At 40.6% G+C, this 17,067-nt stretch overlaps 1 protein-coding gene across 1 annotated transcript in view; it reads left to right on the top strand.

Moving 5' to 3' along the window:
• The first annotated feature begins 529 nt into the window (after positions 1 to 529).
• Positions 530 to 17,067, top strand: part of NTF3 (neurotrophin 3) — a 52,394-nt gene continuing 35,856 nt past the window's right edge. Inside the window, exon 1 of the mRNA XM_010132523.1 lies at positions 530 to 650. Coding sequence (XP_010130825.1) covers positions 633 to 650 — 18 coding nt within the window. The 5' untranslated portion in view covers positions 530 to 632. The remainder of the gene's footprint in view (positions 651 to 17,067) is intronic.

The following is a 17,067-nucleotide window of genomic DNA, read 5'->3' as shown; positions in this document are numbered from 1 at the left end:
GTGTGAGTGTGCATGTGGGAGACAGAGAGAGTATGGGGGAGAGGTGGGGGGAGGGACAGGGGGAGTGGATGGATCATTAGAGTGCAAACACAGAGACATTCCTGCAATAAAATATTTGTCCTCTGAGAATCACAGTCCGGAAGAGATGGTTAAGATTTAACAAAAGAATTGTCTAAAATGTTCCCTGGTGTTAATACTGTTCCTAATAATATGAAAAGATTTTGCCAGGAAGAGGAATACAACTGTCAATTGAATTAAAAAAAGAAAATAGGCACACGATGGGTTTTTTACGGGACACAGGGGGGAAAATGACCTTTACAAAGTTTTTGTCGTTTTCAAAAAAATGCTTCGTTCTCTGAAATTCCCCAACCAGGCAATGTTATTTTAAATGGTACATAGGGAAAGCAGAGTGTGGCAATAAAAGGGTTAATCTGCAGAGCACAGAGCCATCTGGCTGAGCTGGTTTGTTATAATCGAGCAGATTATGTTCACGGGACTCAGAGTTTAAGGCTCCTCTCCCATAGAGCAACTCTGCACAACCCAAGCAGACCAACTTTGGGACTTTGAATGAACATATTTACATCCACCTTTCTCTTCATGTCGACTTTTCTGGAAACATTCACACGGATGCCATGGTTACTCCTACCACGGTAAGGGAAATTTGACGTTTTCTAATAGGGTCCTAAGAGGGCGGGGAGGGGAGGAGAGGGAGAGGGGTCCTTTAAAGAAGTATAATGGTGAGGGGGGGATGTCTTGTAAGCAGTAGATCTGCCCCAAATGTTGCCTTTCCCATTCTGCCTCCTCCTTCCCCCACCCCTACTTGCCCTATAGTTTGCTTTAGTCCTGAGGTTCCACTCTCCTCCTTCTCTGCATGTTGTTGTTCATGTCCCTAGCAAGAAAACAGCAGAGGAGAAATATGAGGTGCTAAAGGAATCTGATTTAAGAGGAAAAGCAAAGCAGACTCTTGGTTTTATTTTAAGAGGGAAACCAGCAACTTCAGTTATAACAAAAGGAGTTGGAAATCTTGAGTGTGGATTGCAAGAACCAGCCTCGGCATATGTAGCGTGCTTGCCCTCAGGGAAAGTTAGAGCCCATGACAAGCAAAGTCAAAATTCTCAATTTCTAGACCTCGCCTGTCTGAGGTAACTAGCTTCACTGGACCTTTGTGGGTTTTGGTTTTTTTGTTTTTTTTTTTGTGTGTATGTGCCAGACACTGGAAACCCTATTCATGACCTTTGAATCAATCCCTATTCTCCTCAAACCCAAACACTAAATTCTCCAGGAGGAACTGGAGATCAAAGGATTCCCTGCACATCTGTGTCTAGGTGAAAAAGATACACTCACTCTGTGCTAGGATGCCAGGAAAACTATTCTTACGCTGCAATTTCCAGCATTTGGTAAGTGTCTTCTAGGAACGCAGCACAGAACTAATCAACACAGCCACACATACAGAGAGCAAAATAGAAAGATGTTTCTCATCTAAACAGCTGAAATGCAGCTTAAAGCGTCAGTTACTGGCGGGTCCTTATGGAGACACGAAACTGCTACTAGCCAAGAGGGGGAAAAGTCCTTGAATGGTTTAGATAGTTTTCTGATCAGTTCTTAATCCTTCGTTAAAATAAACGGGAAAGCTCTGTGTTGGTCCTATCTCTTGAACTATAAATATGCAGTATCTGGAGAGATGGATATTTTGGATTGAACAGGGCTGCTATGCGCACATTCTCTGGTTCCTATATTGCAAAACCAGTTATTTAGAGATGACTCTGTGCGAGCGGGGTTGCTACCCTGCGTCCCCCCGTCCCCTTTTTAAATAGACAGGGATGTGTGCTATATGGTCCAGGCAATTGTTATGAGCTACAACCTTTCAGAAAGCACTCTGCTCGTAGACTCGTGTGATTTGTTGCATGAGGAGTGCAAATGGTATGTAAAGTTTGCCCTTACATTGTGTCTTCAGGAAAATACCCAGACAAATAGGAGAAACATTCTCGGGCACAGAAATACCTGATCTGCACAAGCCTGTAAATGGAGAAGTGGTACAAGAAGCACCTATAAAGAAGATGTAAGAAAAAGGGAAAAAAAACCCCTCACTTTGTGACAAGGCAGACAAAAGCAGTAGAGAATGGAAGAGAGTTCGTCATGTTTCCAAACTGCTAGTAGTAAAAAGACTGGTCTCAGATGCACGTGTCAGAACCCGGGGCTATGTGTGTGAACGTGGTGAGGGGAGGAAAACTAAACATGATTGCAGTTGGTGGACCCAAAATATGGGGAAGGAAGGATGTACCAGCAGAGCCAGGATGGTAATTCTTTGTGCAGAAGTGTGCTATATGTTGAAGTATGCAATATATGTAGGGTTAGGATTTTTTTTTCCCCTCAGGGAAAGAATAACTAAATGGTACATAGAAAGATTATTATAAGGAGTTTGGTGGGAAAGTGCCAAAAACACCAAAAATAAACCGCTATATCTTAAGTGTTGTGAATTGGGGTAATAAAGGCAGGTGAGTTATGCAAAGGTGCTCAGCTTAAAAGGGAAACTGTTGCAGGTCAACTGGAAAAAGAGGATCTTTGTGGGTGGGAAAGGTTTAGAAGCTCAGAAGGGGAAGTAACATTCAAGAGTGATGGGAAAAGGTGCAGACTGGAGGCTGAGGGAGGATATGAAAGTAACATACAAGGATGCTAGAGTCTGCAAGGGGGAGGTAGGGTATGGAGTGGGAGTGGAGGGAGAAAGGTGAAGGCACAGGGCACAAAGGATGTTTGGAGGAGGAAGAAAAATGTGAACTATTGTCTATTTGGAGAAAGGTATGGAAAATAATCAGCTACATGATGCCTGTGGGGGTTGTCTAAAGGAGACACCTTTGATTCTGTCAAGAAATAGATACGAGGATGTATTCGTGAGGAAGGTGTTAAAGTATGAAAGGGAAGGCTTGCGTGGTGATGGAAACACATGCTGAGAAGAGGAATGCAGAGGAAAAAAGTGGTCAGGATGGAGATAGCATGTGGTGTGGGAAAAGGGTATAGGGACCCATTAAAGGTATGTGGCTTAGAGAAATTTCAGAGGAGGTTGGAAGCCTGCTGGAGTGTACTGCCTGGTTGCAAGGCAGAGGCAGAACTGGGGGAAAAAGCCATGTGAAGATGCTGTGAAGGAATGCAAGATAGTGGAAATCATGGGGGCAGGGTGAGCTGTCACAGGATATAAAGATGTGGCAGGTCTTGAGAAGCATGAGAATTGGGAAAAAATGAGGAATGTAGGAGATACAGGTATGAAATTAAGAGTTCGGTTTTCTGTAAAGATGTCTAGGTAAAAGGTGGTTTAGAGAAGGTATAGGACAAGAGAGCACAGAGTGAGAGGAAACTTGGTTTAGTATAGCTTTGCAGGTGAACAGAGAAAGTAGTGCAAAGGTGCAGGAGTGGCTTGGCCAGCAGAAACGAAAGGATGCCTCCTTGCTAGGTAGCTGGGATAACATAGGGCAAGAACAGGCAATATGTTACAGGGGAAACAGTTGAAGAAAATAACAGAAAGTAAGGAATAATACAAGGGGTGTGTGAGGAGGAGAGCCCATAGACAAATGAAAAGGAGTGATTTTCTGTTAGAGGTGTAACAAATGTTCTTATATCTCTGTGGTAGGTACTGGCTAAGTGAAGCACCAAGAGGGAATGGAACAAATGTTCCATTTTCAGGCAGAGAAATGACTAAAGATATAAAGGTGTTGGGAGGAGAAAGAATGGGAGGGATATCTAACTACCTGGAGGGCTGTATAAGCCACATGGCTGTACTGAGGTCAAAAGTAAAGTGTGAAGTGTGTGGGGAGGCAAGTAGAGTTAGGATCTGTAGGGCATGAAGTGGAAGTGAATGGAAATGACAGTTCATGTTACGAGGGATGAGAAGCTTAGTGTAGGTTGACACATGATGGTATGTAAGTGAGGGAAGTACCTGCCAGTTTGTGCCTGCTTGTAAGGGCTGTGGAAGGGAAGGTGAAACGTTGTGTCTGATAAAAGAGATTGTGCACAGAGCAAGCTCTAAGTAAATCAGGGAAGTACAGGTAAGGATTGCAGACCTGGCTGCGTGTCCTGGGAGAAGGAAAACATCTTATGGGGGAGGGAAGAGTGATAAGGAGTGAGAAAAGGTTCAAAACGGCTTAAGCAGTCTGTGGTTATCTGCCTTTTAGTTTAAGGGAGTCTGACTGCGTGTGTGAAGGGCTGTACATGCATGCATAGCATCATGAGAGCAGCGTGGGACTTCAGTGGAAGGGGAAAGCAAATGCAAAAGGGACAGGTAAATGCATATAGTCAGTGATGGTATGTGCACAGACCTACGAGATGATTGTTTTGTGTGTGGGTCATGGCAGATGTGTTCAGTGTTGGGCTGACATGACTCACAGAGCTGTAAAGGGAGCTGTGTGATGAGAATGATCCAGCCGGCAGCAGGAAGAAGCTGAAATGTTTGAGGGGCATGTAAGAGTCCTGGGTTGCCATAAGGGATGTATGTCTGTGTGGAAGTTACAAACACACACCCAGGAAGCCACGCTGATGTGTAAGATGGCTATTGGAGGCTGCCTGGAGAATCACGTGTCCACGGCATTAGTGGCACAGCTCTCCGTGTCAAAATAAGTTATGTAAGACACACAACAGAGGTGAGTTTCATGAGTGTTAAGAAGCAATGTTTACTTTGAGAAGGAGAGTAAGGAAAGATAACTAACAGAGAAAATGGTTTGGTGTGGAAGCTACAGGACTGTGTATGTGCTAGATGTGCTTGCCTTCTGCATGACGTGCACAGCAGGCAGACTCTCCTTTAGAAATTTTGCAGGCTTTTTTCTAAAGAACTACTGAATAATCCAGAAAAAATCCTAAGATGTCTAACTAAAATATTTACACCAGCTTCATTTGATAGCATATCAATGCACCTTATTTTTATGCCTTAAAACCTCAGTATACTATGCTGGCACAAAATGGCAGAGAGATTTCTCTAGAATCAGGTAACAGGGCTACTAGGTAGTTAACAGGGCTGTCAGATGAAGAACCATTGGGTTGAAATACAGTGAGCAGACATGTCAGTCTAAGGAAATGAGAAAGTACTAGCTTTCTCCATGCCTTGAAGCAGTACTGGAGTAATGTGCAGCTAACTGAAGATTGAAAACAGAGAGTACATCTTGGGTGGAAGAGAGAAACACTAAGAACATTTTTCCCTTCAGAACAATTACATATATTGACAATATCTGTTCTTCAAATCTGTTCTACAAACAACTTCAAATTGTGCAGCTTGCCTAGGGCTTTGCTGCCTTCCTAAGAACTCTCCTACACTGGGTAGGTAAATGCTCATTTCTAGCCATAGCTGATCTGAAGATTGTGAGTAATCCTGTGAAACCTGAACTGGGAGAAGACAGGCTGATAGATGAAGGCTAAGGCCTCTAGGCCAAGACACTACATAGCATCAGATCCATGAAATTTCATGGATCCTTCTCTGGTTTATTTCAGGGATCAATTCTGGTTTGAAAAAAGAAAGAAAGAAAGAAAGAGAGAAAAAAGAAAGAAAGAGAGGAAGAAAGAGAGAAAGAAAAAAAGAAAGAAAGAAAGAAAGAGAGAAAAAAGAAAGAAAGAGAGGAAAGAAAGAAAGAAAGAAAGGAGCCTGTAAAATACTTAGCTAATAGCCAGTTATTTCTTGTGGAGCCATGGTCTGTGTTGGAGAACCACTCTCCTATTTCATGCACTGGTTTCCCCCTGCAAAATCCAGTTCAAGTTCTCCAGATGGATATTTTTTTTTTCCTGACAGTGCTTGGAGCTGGTTGTAGCCAGTAGAAAACTCCTTTCTCCTCTGGTGGTGGTGAACTTCCCACCATGACAAGTTGTGGGCGACCTGGGGACAGTGAAGCAGTTGTCCATGAGGGGGAGACAGGTGACCACAGCCAGCAATGCCAGCCACTGGGATTCAGCTGGGCTGAAACCACAGACCACAGCCCTCAGTGGGGCCCTGGCCTCGCACCACTCCACTTCCTCCCAGCCTAACTGCTGAGAAAATAAAAAGCAAACAGTGGCATCAACCTACCAGCTGGCCAAGAAAAGAGAAAGGGATCGATGGGTACATTAGTGCTGGATTGTTGCAGGAAGGGGATCAAAGCATGAACAATGAAGCTGTCTTCGAGTTCGAAGAACATGTATTTCTGCCTGTCTGAACTCCTTTGTAGCAATAACATAGCCAGAGAAATGTGTCTGCAAGGGCTGGAACCTCTGAGGTCCCTGCAGATGTTTGCTGGTGAGGGGCCACATGTGTGTCTCTTCGTGGTGACTAGGAGCAGACAGTAGAAAGAAGGAGTATGTGGGTAGGGATGACAGAGGTGGGTGACAGCTGTTCCTGTGTGGGAAACAGTCATTCCTGTTTGTACATCTGTTGGTGGGGGATGTGGGGATAAGTCACTTTCTGAGGGGACAGATGGGATGTGCGTGTAAAGAGAGAAGTGGTAACGGTGGTTATAGAGCAGTTTCAATGTTGTGAAATGAGTGCTAGAGGGAATATACAGAGCTATGTTCCTGATTGTATCACGAACCTTAAGTCCATAGGGGAAGGGTACTCCCCCGCAGAAAGCCTCAAGGAAGATTATACTTCCCGAGAAATTAAAAGAAAAACACACCCAAGCATCAGGTTTAGTTAAGACTCTCCTTTTCTCCTTCACATGCTACCAGTGTCTTGCTTTGTGAGCAAGCTAAGCAAGGTAGCCCTTGCCTTCAGGGCAGCAAGCATTTGAAAAGATCAGAACAAGACCTTATAAGCCTCCTCTCCTTTTCCTCTACCTCTCTTTCTCTTCTCCACCTCTTCACACACATGCAATATTTCCCCTCCCAATTTTTCCCAATTTAATTTAAATTTGTGTTTGAAATTTCCCCCTGCAGAAATTTGCAATAAAAATGTGTGTGAGTGAGGACACTGGAGTGCTGGGGAAAGTTGTGTGTCTGTACATGCTGAAGCAGAGTTCATTGATCTGGAGCGCAGGAAAGTAACATTGGTTGCATTTCAATGCACATGGAAAGGATAGCAGGTAATTCCACAATTCCAGCAGGCAGCGCTGGGAAATCAGCGTGCATAACTCATTGCCATGCTGCCTGTACTTTACAGGGAGTCACTGCTTGTACTTTAGAGAGAGTCACTACCTAACTAGCCATGTAAACGTACAGATTCCATAGAACAAGCTCCATTTGCGTTGGCTATTAGAAACCTTTGCCAGAGGTGATGAAAATATTCTTGGAGGATTACATGCTACAGGGTAAGATATGAGCATTCCTCCAACATTCTCTGTGCTTCAGCTGCATGTGTTGCCCATAACGGTACTGCAGCCACAAATGTGCTTCTTCTCAATGGCTCGTTCACACCTTCCAGTCATAAATTCCTCTATTTTGGGTCTGTCCCTGCTATAGATATTACATGTTTTATCTCAGATTAGCTGAGTTAGCATGTGAGAAAGTGTTAATCTAGTTAACTCAGAAGTATATATTTCTAGGCTATGCCCTGCAAAAATTCACTCTCATTTGCCAGAAGTCTAAACTGGTACATAGGAGTTAACTGGAGAGTTACAGAAGGAAAAAGTACATTGTATTCTACATGACTGTTTAAAGGCGTGTCTACACTCAGAAGTGAATGCACATTGTGACTGTGAAATTTAAATCCAAAAGTGCCTTCTAAATAGCTCCTCTGTGGCTAGACAGGTTCTAAGATAGTATCCTCTCCTGTGTCTTCAGCCGCAACCAGAAGGTGGTCAAGCACACTTGTAAGAAGAAAGCAGCATTTGTCCACTTGAGAGATGGGATTTGGACACTATTTGGTTTCTGTTCCAAACCAAGATCAGATGTTATGGGTTTTAGCTATCAAATAAATCCTCATAAATCTGATGGAGGTATTTATCCAGTTTTTCCAGTTTGCTTTATTTGATGTAAACTTGTAGTTCCACTAGATGCTGAGTTGTGTGATGAGCCTGATTTCAGAACACTAAACGATAATGAAAAAACAATGCCTTAGGGGAATAAAATAGATAATGTATAGTCAGCTGAGTAAAAATCCATTCCTTAGATGCAAAAGCTACATTGAAAATATTTAAGAAATGCTTTGGAACAATGTGGAAACATGTCTCTGTATGTCCTCTCTCTACCAAGACCCATGCTTTCCTACCCACTCCTCGCATGTATGCAGCATGCACAAAACCAGCCTGAAAGGTAGCAGCAAAAATAAGTCCAGCGACATCCTCTTGGAAAAATAGAAGCTTTACCTTGCTCTGCATTACGTAACAAAACCGTGGTCATTAAGAGGGACATATCATTTCGTGTGCTGGGTGGTCTTTCCTGGATTTGTACACTCAAAAATTAGAAAAGATTTATTAAGTTCGTTGTTCTCAGCTCCTGTGATAAGTACAAAACTTTTCCTTCACTCGTTTCTCAAACAACTTGCACAGTCTTGTTTTATATGACCAATTTCCAAGCAGATGGTGTAGGTAACTCCATAACCTACAAAAATTCCTGAAAGGATAGGTTTTCTTTGGTGGTTATTGATATTTGTATGTTCCCCCAGACAGATCTCCCAGCAACTTGAGCAACTTTCCTTCCTTGTTACTGTTTACTAAATATATCCCATAAATATTTGACATGAGCTGTTCTTTGTTTAATCCTGTTCTTTGTCTTACAGAGTCTATATGATTCTTTTTTCTGTAAGTTTTTCCGTCTATTTTTTTTAAGTTATGCTTTTTTCAGTTTTCTGACTTCCCTCAATTTCCCACATCTTTGTGAGTACATCCAAGAATAAAGGTGACATTCCAAAACCAGGAGAACTTATTTTGTGTCTTTGCCTTCTGTAATAACACTGACTTTTTGAACTCTCTAATTGTTCTGCTCTTTCTCTCTTCTCCTATGAAATAATTTCTATGTATAAATCCAGCACCAATTTATTGTTTAAATCATGGCTACCTAATTTTCAATATTATGCATTTCCAACTTCCTCCCTGACATTTAATATAGTTGCTGTGAATTGATTTTCTCTAGACACATTAGCTTAGGCTTTTCTCCTCTGAGCCTCTTGTTTTCTGCCCATTTTTCTAACCACTCTCTGTTCTTCTATATAACAATTTTTTCCCCTATCTTTTTCATCCTTTCTGTCCATTTGCAGCCCATTCCTTCGCTACCATTCTATTTTTCTGCAGTTTTACTCCTTAATGCTTTCAGACTGCTCAATGACACAAATTAAGAGTGGTAGCTCACCAGGCACTCCCCCATCCTCAAAAGTCATCATTTACCAGCAGCCTGTTTCATGACTTATGTCCAGTTTTCAGACCAGGTTTGTTCTGTACAGTAGATGAGAGACAAGTATCAGCTGAATGTACATATGTGCAGGGATGATGTACGCATGCGTGTGTGTGAATCAAAGAGGAGGGGTCAATATGTGACTGCACTGCAGAACAGTGCACCCTATTTCTTTGTCCTCCTCTTTCTGGCTTTCCTAGCATCATCCTTGGCCTCCCTTTAGGCTATGTAATTGCTCTTTTTTACATCGACTAAGTCATTGCCTCTCTTGGAATTTTTACGCAAACCTGTGCTCACTTTCTGGTCAGGGAGTCAGGCCTCTTGTCATCACGTCATGCTGGGTAACTCCTTCTCCACCTCAGCTGTGCCGCTTCACCCAGGCAGTATCTCTTCACAGGCCAGGCTCCCTCACAGTGCTCCTGCCTTGTCCTTCCTGACCACCACGGAAGGCACTCGCCCTCTCCCTTCAAGCAGAGGGCAAACATTTCACCATATTGGAACACCTTTAGGAAGTATCGCCTTAATATGTCTTTCCTCCTGGATGGGCTCTGTATGTACTTAGGAAAAAATGTTGAATCAACTTAGTAGTAGAGAAGCTATTCATGAAGCAATCTGGATAGAGACTTTATTTTTCTGCTAAGAGGTTGCATTTTCTGCGTTCAAACTTCCTTTATAAGTTTGAAACACCTGAGAAAAATGTTTAGCTTTTGTGTTGCAAGAGTAACAATTACAGCCTCTGAGAAAAACAAAACAATCTAAATAGTACTATAACATGAGTTTGGGGGGTTGGGGTTTTGGTTTGGGTTTCTCTCTCTCTCTCTCTTTTTTTTTTTCTTTAACAAAACAAAACAAAAACAAACTAAAGCTTCAAAGCTTCATGGAATTAGATCTTGCCCTGAAAAGCTAAAGCTGCTTTTAACATCTGCTAGGATAGGAAGTGGCCTGCCTTGGAAGAGTTTGCATTTTAGGGAAACAGTTATGTTTATAATGTCCAATGAAATATTCTGATTTTTCTCTCTTTTTTTTTTTGTCTTTCCTGTACTAGAAAATCTTCCTGTTTGTTTTTCTTTTTTCTCATAGTTCTCATTATCTCATTCCTCTGACATAAAAGCTTGTGACTTTTTAGTGTTTGATGTCCTTTTAACCACCAATAAGCAAATCTGGTTTAGTTGTTCTCTAGTAAGTTAATTTGTTTACCTTAATCTTTCTTTGCATCTGTGGTTCAGATTGTGCCTTTACTGATTTAACCTCTGATGACAGGTTTGACACCAGCAGAACTCAATGCATTTACTTCTGATTTACACGGAAGCAGGATTGCCCAGTTGAGCACATGTGGAAAATGATCTGATTGCAGGCCAAATTCTGACCTCAGCTGCACCCAGGCAATCCTACTAAAATTAATGAGACTGTAACCAAACCTTAAATTTGAATCTAGATGTTTGTTTGTCTTTTTTCTTTCTTTTCTTTTTTCTTTTTTAACCATAGATACACTTCCAAAGCATTTTAACATGTTGAATCATAGAAATCAGAGAGGGGAAGAGAATATGTCTATACTAGATGCCAGGTGTACTTGAATGGGAAAATTGTAGCAAATCCAATTCTTTGCTGGAATTTGCCAGTTTCTCAGAAACAAACCATTCCCCTGTTTGTCTTACTAAATCTCAGCTAAGTCTCCCCTGGCCACCAAAAGTTTAAAAACCTGCCAGGCTTTCCCCTTGCCCACAACCCTGTCTTCTTGTTGATCCATTTGCTTCTAGAGACACCAGCGATCCACAGACTAGGAAACTGGTACTGCAGCTACAAGGACAAAGCCAATGATGCCTGTTGAGCTGGAGCAACCCAAGGCATGATACTCTCAGCTCACAGGGGCCTCTGAAAGGTGGTGGGCTTGGGAGGTCAAATGGAATTCCTCGGAACAGAAGAATCAAAACCAACAAAATCCACCTCATCTAATAATCCACCAGTCTAATATCTTCTAATACAGTCTGTGGTCCTAAGATCCCAGAAAGTCAGATAGCATTCTTGAAAGGTCTGTCATGTCTAATTTTAAACCCAACCCCCATCCAACCTGAGTGCTGCTCATTACTACAATACTGAGTACTTTTCCACGTAAAAGTTGTTAGCAACAACTCAGTTCTCCGTGGCAATAGGGTGGCTGGCAAGAGATATTTTTAGGGTAGAGGTTTGGTTTCAATTTTATTTTTTCACTAGTTAACTTCTAGCAGTCATTTTTTATGATTATATTCTCCAAGGAGGAAGTGAAAATAAAGTGTATCATTGTTGAAAATAACTGAAGTATTTTAATAAATAATCTATTCTTGGAGAAGAGTTCTTTCAAGAGAAAGGCTTAGCAACATCTCCCAAAGAATATTGATGTATGTCTACAGCCTTGCAGCAAACTGGTCAGAGATCCAGAAAGTAACTTTATACAAATTGGCATGCCTATACCATGCAGTCTCCTGATCCTCCAATCAATTAGCAAAACTGCACCAGGATAGCTAGCTTTATTTCTGCTTGGATGACATTGCAAAGCCCTCCAGAAAACAAACTGCCCAAAGACACTCTGAAGGTTTGTGTTAAGACATCCCCACGTGTAAAGGGGCACTGATGGAGTGGAAGAGGCAGCACTTTATGAGCCAGCACCCTGCAGTGCCTGCAGCGCAAGCACAGGCTGTGCCATGCAGCAGACAGATGCTTACTCTGCCACATCCCTGCAAACACACTGAGGCTCTTCTCAGGTGTTCAGACTGTTTGGTGGGGCTCATGAACTAAGCTACAGCCTTTCTCCTGTTCCCTCAGGACAACATGTTCTTTTAGGATGACTGGAACTAAAAATCCTCTTGGTCCTCTAAGTGAAATGCTGCAATCACTGGCAAGAGAAAGATACAGACAGTTTCTTGCAATTTAGGATATTCAAATGTGTGCACACTTGGGTACCACAACCTTCCTTCAACTACGTGAACAAATTTGATTATTTTAATTTTTATTTGTAAATATCCCTAGAGACTTGTTTATTATAATTTTTTTCTGAATTTTCTCCAGATTAAGTGATATTTTTTAGTAATGCATGGAAACTTATAGGCTGCAAGCTAGCATCCAAAATTATTTCCTTGTTACCTGGCAGATTTCCATTGATGGATTTTACTTCTGTTTTTTCTGCTTTTTCCCATCTATCATCCTTCCGCTGAATTTTCTTAGAGTCAGTTGCTAGCTCTGGAGATAGCTAGCTTAACAGAGGCCTAATTCTGACCCCTCTTATATGGAGGAAGCCTAATGGACTTCCAGGAAATAAGTTCATCTTGAGGTGGTGAAAATTTAGACCAGAATTGAGATCTGAAAAAACAACAGAGAAACACTTGGAAACAACCAGGGAAATGAGACTGATTGTTCTTGAGCAAAAAGTTTTCTTCATGGAGAAACAGTTTTCCAAATCTGAACTAGCAAAATTTCATTTGAAATTCTGCTGTGACCTGCCTACTGCTAGATGGCATCAAATGTTATCCAATCACAAGTCTGATCCCACTCTTTGGCTTTCTTGCTTGTTTTGTTTACTCTTTTCGCAAGTATGTGCTGATGTGAGGACTCCAGTTCTTGCAATTTTTCCATCCATGAACTTCATCAAGATGAATAATGTCAGGCAAAACCTGAAAAATGAAACTCGACATTTTACCATTGATCTGAGGCAAATAATCGTAGGTGCCATCACCAACCTTCCACAGGAACGTGTTCCAGAACAAAGGGCTCAAAAAGAATCTCAAAGATCCTCCTAAAAGCTATAAAATGTTTTTAGTGATTTTAGTTTTTCCTTCATTTTTCTTACTGAAAAGGAACAGATGGGAACAGCAGTAAACTCTGCCATCTGGAAAGACTGAAATATCAGTATGAAAATAGCCAGGTGTCAAGTTTGTTCAGAACCACCCCATCTTCGCCAGTTACCAACATCAAAACCTGGTCTCATCAAGGACTAAACTATGCTAAAGAAAAATTATTTTAAAAAGCCGTTTTTTCCAGTATCTTTTTGTCATCTAATTGTTAGACTATCTTGAAAACTACACAGTTAAGCATAAACCCAAAACAAATTCATTTGAGGTTTACCTCTCATATCACAGGAAATTCTCTGCCTTATCTTTTCTGCACTACATTTAACACTGCAGTCTTGTTCCCAGTTAAAGTCCATTAGCTGTGTCAGAATCTTTTCATATTATTCTAATTACAATTTATACGTAGTTTGGACCTCGTTCTTACAACAATTCTAAATGGAAATATAGCACCTGTAAATCTTCTTTGAGTGGAAAATCAGATGCCTAAAATACATCATAGCTATGTTCAACCTCTGCTGCCTTTTCTGCTTTAGATACTAGAAATTACATGTGTATATGTAATATATATATGTGCCTGTACACATATGTGCACTGACTACATAGAACAAGACTGAAGATGTCCTGTTCCTTACCTGAGCATATTTTCTATTTGCTTTTTTACATTTCAGTTATAAGACTTCACACCACCTTTGGTTTTAATCTTTTGATTACATAAGCAGGTATCCTTCCTTTAAACTTTCCACTGAAATATAATTGAGTAAATAATTTACCTTCTGTATAATCATAGTATGCCCACCAATGGTAATACAGACCTCTCCCCCCTCAACCCCACCATGCCAACCACTCCACCCACCCCCAATATACAAATAAATAACCTGTGTCAATCTTGGCCCAGATCTAAGTTCTAGGAAATCACCATCAGTGGTAGGGTGAATTCCATTTTTTAAAGATTTTCGTTTGTTTGTTCGTTTATGTTTCTATGTTTCTACGCTCCTTTGAGGTAAACATACTGCACTCGTCTCTCACATTTTCCACTTGTTTGTACCTACTTCTCTTAAAAAAAGTCCCAAAAGAATATCTCTTAACTTAATATTAGGGATAACCTTAGAATAAACCACCATCACATAACACCGTAACATGCCCATGTTGCATCCGAATGATGTTTCTCATCAGTTCAAGTTTCACTTTAACTTGGACAAAAGAGGAAAACATGTAATTTAGATTTTTAATCTGGATTCAAGGTAATGTGACATCTAATATAGGTGAAAAGCTATTCAACTGTTCCAGTCAATACTTCTTCCTTTCTTCAGCCATGCAGAATGCATACACACTGAGTTTCTTGGTAAATAGCCTCAGCCCTGTTTTGCCATCCTTTGCAGAGCAATTTTGTGGCTTAGTTGCAAAACAATTCTTTCCAAAAGCTGGAGCTGCAACAGCCAGTACTTTTTTCCACGCATAATACAATCCTTTGCTTCTTTTACAAGTTGGCTCTGATTGCCTTTTGTCAAATTTTGCTTGTAGTCTTCAATTTTCTCCTGTGTCTGCATGTTCCTATGGGTTTGTGGTGTGGTAACCCAGTCAGCTATGGCTTTCTCTTTCTTTCCCTCCAAAATGTGCAATTTATTTTGTTTCTGCTGTGTGCAACCTGGCAGTTTTTCAGAGCTTTTTTTCCCCCTAAAATTACATTAGGAGTGCCTTTGTGCCCCGTCACTGTCTGAGGAGATTGGGTCCACAAGCTCCTCTGAAATTGCTTGTTTGGTTGAAAAATTCTCAAATATGTGGTTTTAAAAGGTTTTGTCCCCATTTTTTTTTCTTTTTATGATGCTGATACCTTTCAAGATTTCTTTACAAGAGTCTGGTAACTGCCTTGTTGCTCCTCTCTTAATGCCATGTATGAAGCAAATCTAGGACCTCTGACCAAGCCCTCAAGACGCAAAAGACGTAATTATTGTTGCTAATATTCTTTTTAAATAGCATTTCTTATCTTTTTGAGAAGACAAATTCTTGTTTGTATCTATTCTGTTTGATTTCAGGAAAGATAAGGCTCTTTGAGGACCTTTGGCATCTCTGTTTTCTCATCATCTTCTTTCTGCTCCTGATACTCTACATGCACTCTTCTTTTTCTCATTTTTCTCCTGCTACATGCAGTACACTGTGCCTTGATGATGGTTCAACAGAACTCAGACAGAAAAAAGAATTAAGAGAAAAAGCATCTCTGCATCCCTCTTCAGAAAATCAGAAGTTGAAAGTATCTTTTAATGTTTAAAATATTTAAAAAAAAATGTTTAGAGGCACAGAAAAAGGATGGCTGTATCAGACTTCCGAACTACATCTCCAGTAGTGCACCATGTAAGCCTACAGTCATGATTCACCAAAACAGTTTGATCTGAGAGTTGTTTGTAAACCAGCTATGGAGATGTTATCCTTATGGGGATCAGCCCAGAGGGAAGAACCATGTCTGTGATTAAAACTGCTACAACAGAATGTTGTACACAGAGAATTGCTCTGTAATTTGCTATTGAGTTTAGAGAAAGAAAATATGTTGAGTTTGTTAAGAAAATATGTAGGAGATATCTCATTTGATGCAAATAAAACGGAGTGAAATGTTTACTGCTAGCATTTAAGGTTTAATGGTGAAAACGAGAAAAAATTTGCCAAATCATAAATACCTGATGGAGAACGCAAATTGTACAGAAAGTGTGTTTTACATTAGCACGATGAGAAATTGTCAGCCAGCTCTATTTCTAGTGCTGCTGACTGCACCTGACTGCCAAGCCTTAACCCTTAGCACATAGTTTTCAGTCTGTTTTAACACACAATTTGATTTGAGAGAAACAGGCGAAATCACACCACACCATTGCAATGCAGTGTGGTTGTATTGCTGCAGAAAGTACCTTTGCTTAGCTGTGGAGGAGAACCAATGAGCTTTCCAAAGTCAGACTCGTAAACTTATCTCTTAAGAATGTCACCTGTGCTATTTTCCTTGGTGACGGGGGGCAGAAAATAGAGGGAATGGAAAATTCCCTCTCTCTGTAGATGATACTGGCATCAGCCATATCATCACATTGTTATCGCACCATATTTATAACACATGGAGACAACCTGCTGGTGAAAACAGCAACGACTGGTCTAAATTAGTGTTTCACTCATTGTTGGCACTGCTAGAGTTACTTCCCCTCTGCCCTGTGTTAGGGCTTTTTTTGTGCTTTTCAAGAAAATCAGCTTCTTCCTGAGAGGTTTAACTGTCTCTGGAATCACTGATGCCACTTCAGTAGGAAGTGAAAAGCCAAAGCCAAAAACAAGGTCTGTCATTTTCGACCCTTTAAAGTTGCTTTCAGTTAAAAGTGATACAGTTAACAGTACAGTTATTTTAATTGTTTCTTTCCTTTTCTATTTTTTTTTTTTGAGGAGAAGTCTGTAAATGTTGTCATGAGATTAATAGTTCGTATCAACAGCACACTGATGTGAAATAATTTGTATCAGAAATCCTAAAAGTGTAGTTCTAAGAATGAATGTAAAAAATGCTTCCTTTGCAATTCATCTCAAGCTGTACTGGAGATACCAATTATGATTCTTTCTTTAAGTCATTTATAACTTCCTTTATTTCTTGGCAAGACCACATTTTAAAGAGAGTGCCTCCTGAATTTATAAGTGTGATTGCAAACACGGGATTTTTGGCAGACACAGTTCCCACTGGTACTCGTATGTTTTCTTTAATTCTCAGCCTTTTCCACATCTCATTTTTGTCCCTAATTTCATATTTCATCTAAGAATGCAAGCAAGTGAAATATTTCATGCATGCATCCCTCCTAATCTAGAAGGAATAAAGGCTTGCTAGGTTTTAAATTCCTTGTCCCACTACACCATGTATTAGAGAAGTGGATCTTGCAGTTAAGAAAGCAAGCTGCAAAATTTAGACTGTCTCACTGGTAAAAACAAAGAATTACTCTTTGCAAAATTATTCCAACCAATTGTA

Source organism: Buceros rhinoceros, unplaced genomic scaffold, assembly GCF_000710305.1.
Source record: "Buceros rhinoceros silvestris isolate BGI_N320 unplaced genomic scaffold, ASM71030v1 scaffold3390, whole genome shotgun sequence".
NCBI lineage: Eukaryota > Metazoa > Chordata > Aves > Bucerotiformes > Bucerotidae > Buceros > Buceros rhinoceros.
Note: the sequence above shows the minus strand (reverse complement) of the source record. Positions and strands in the feature narration are given on the sequence as shown.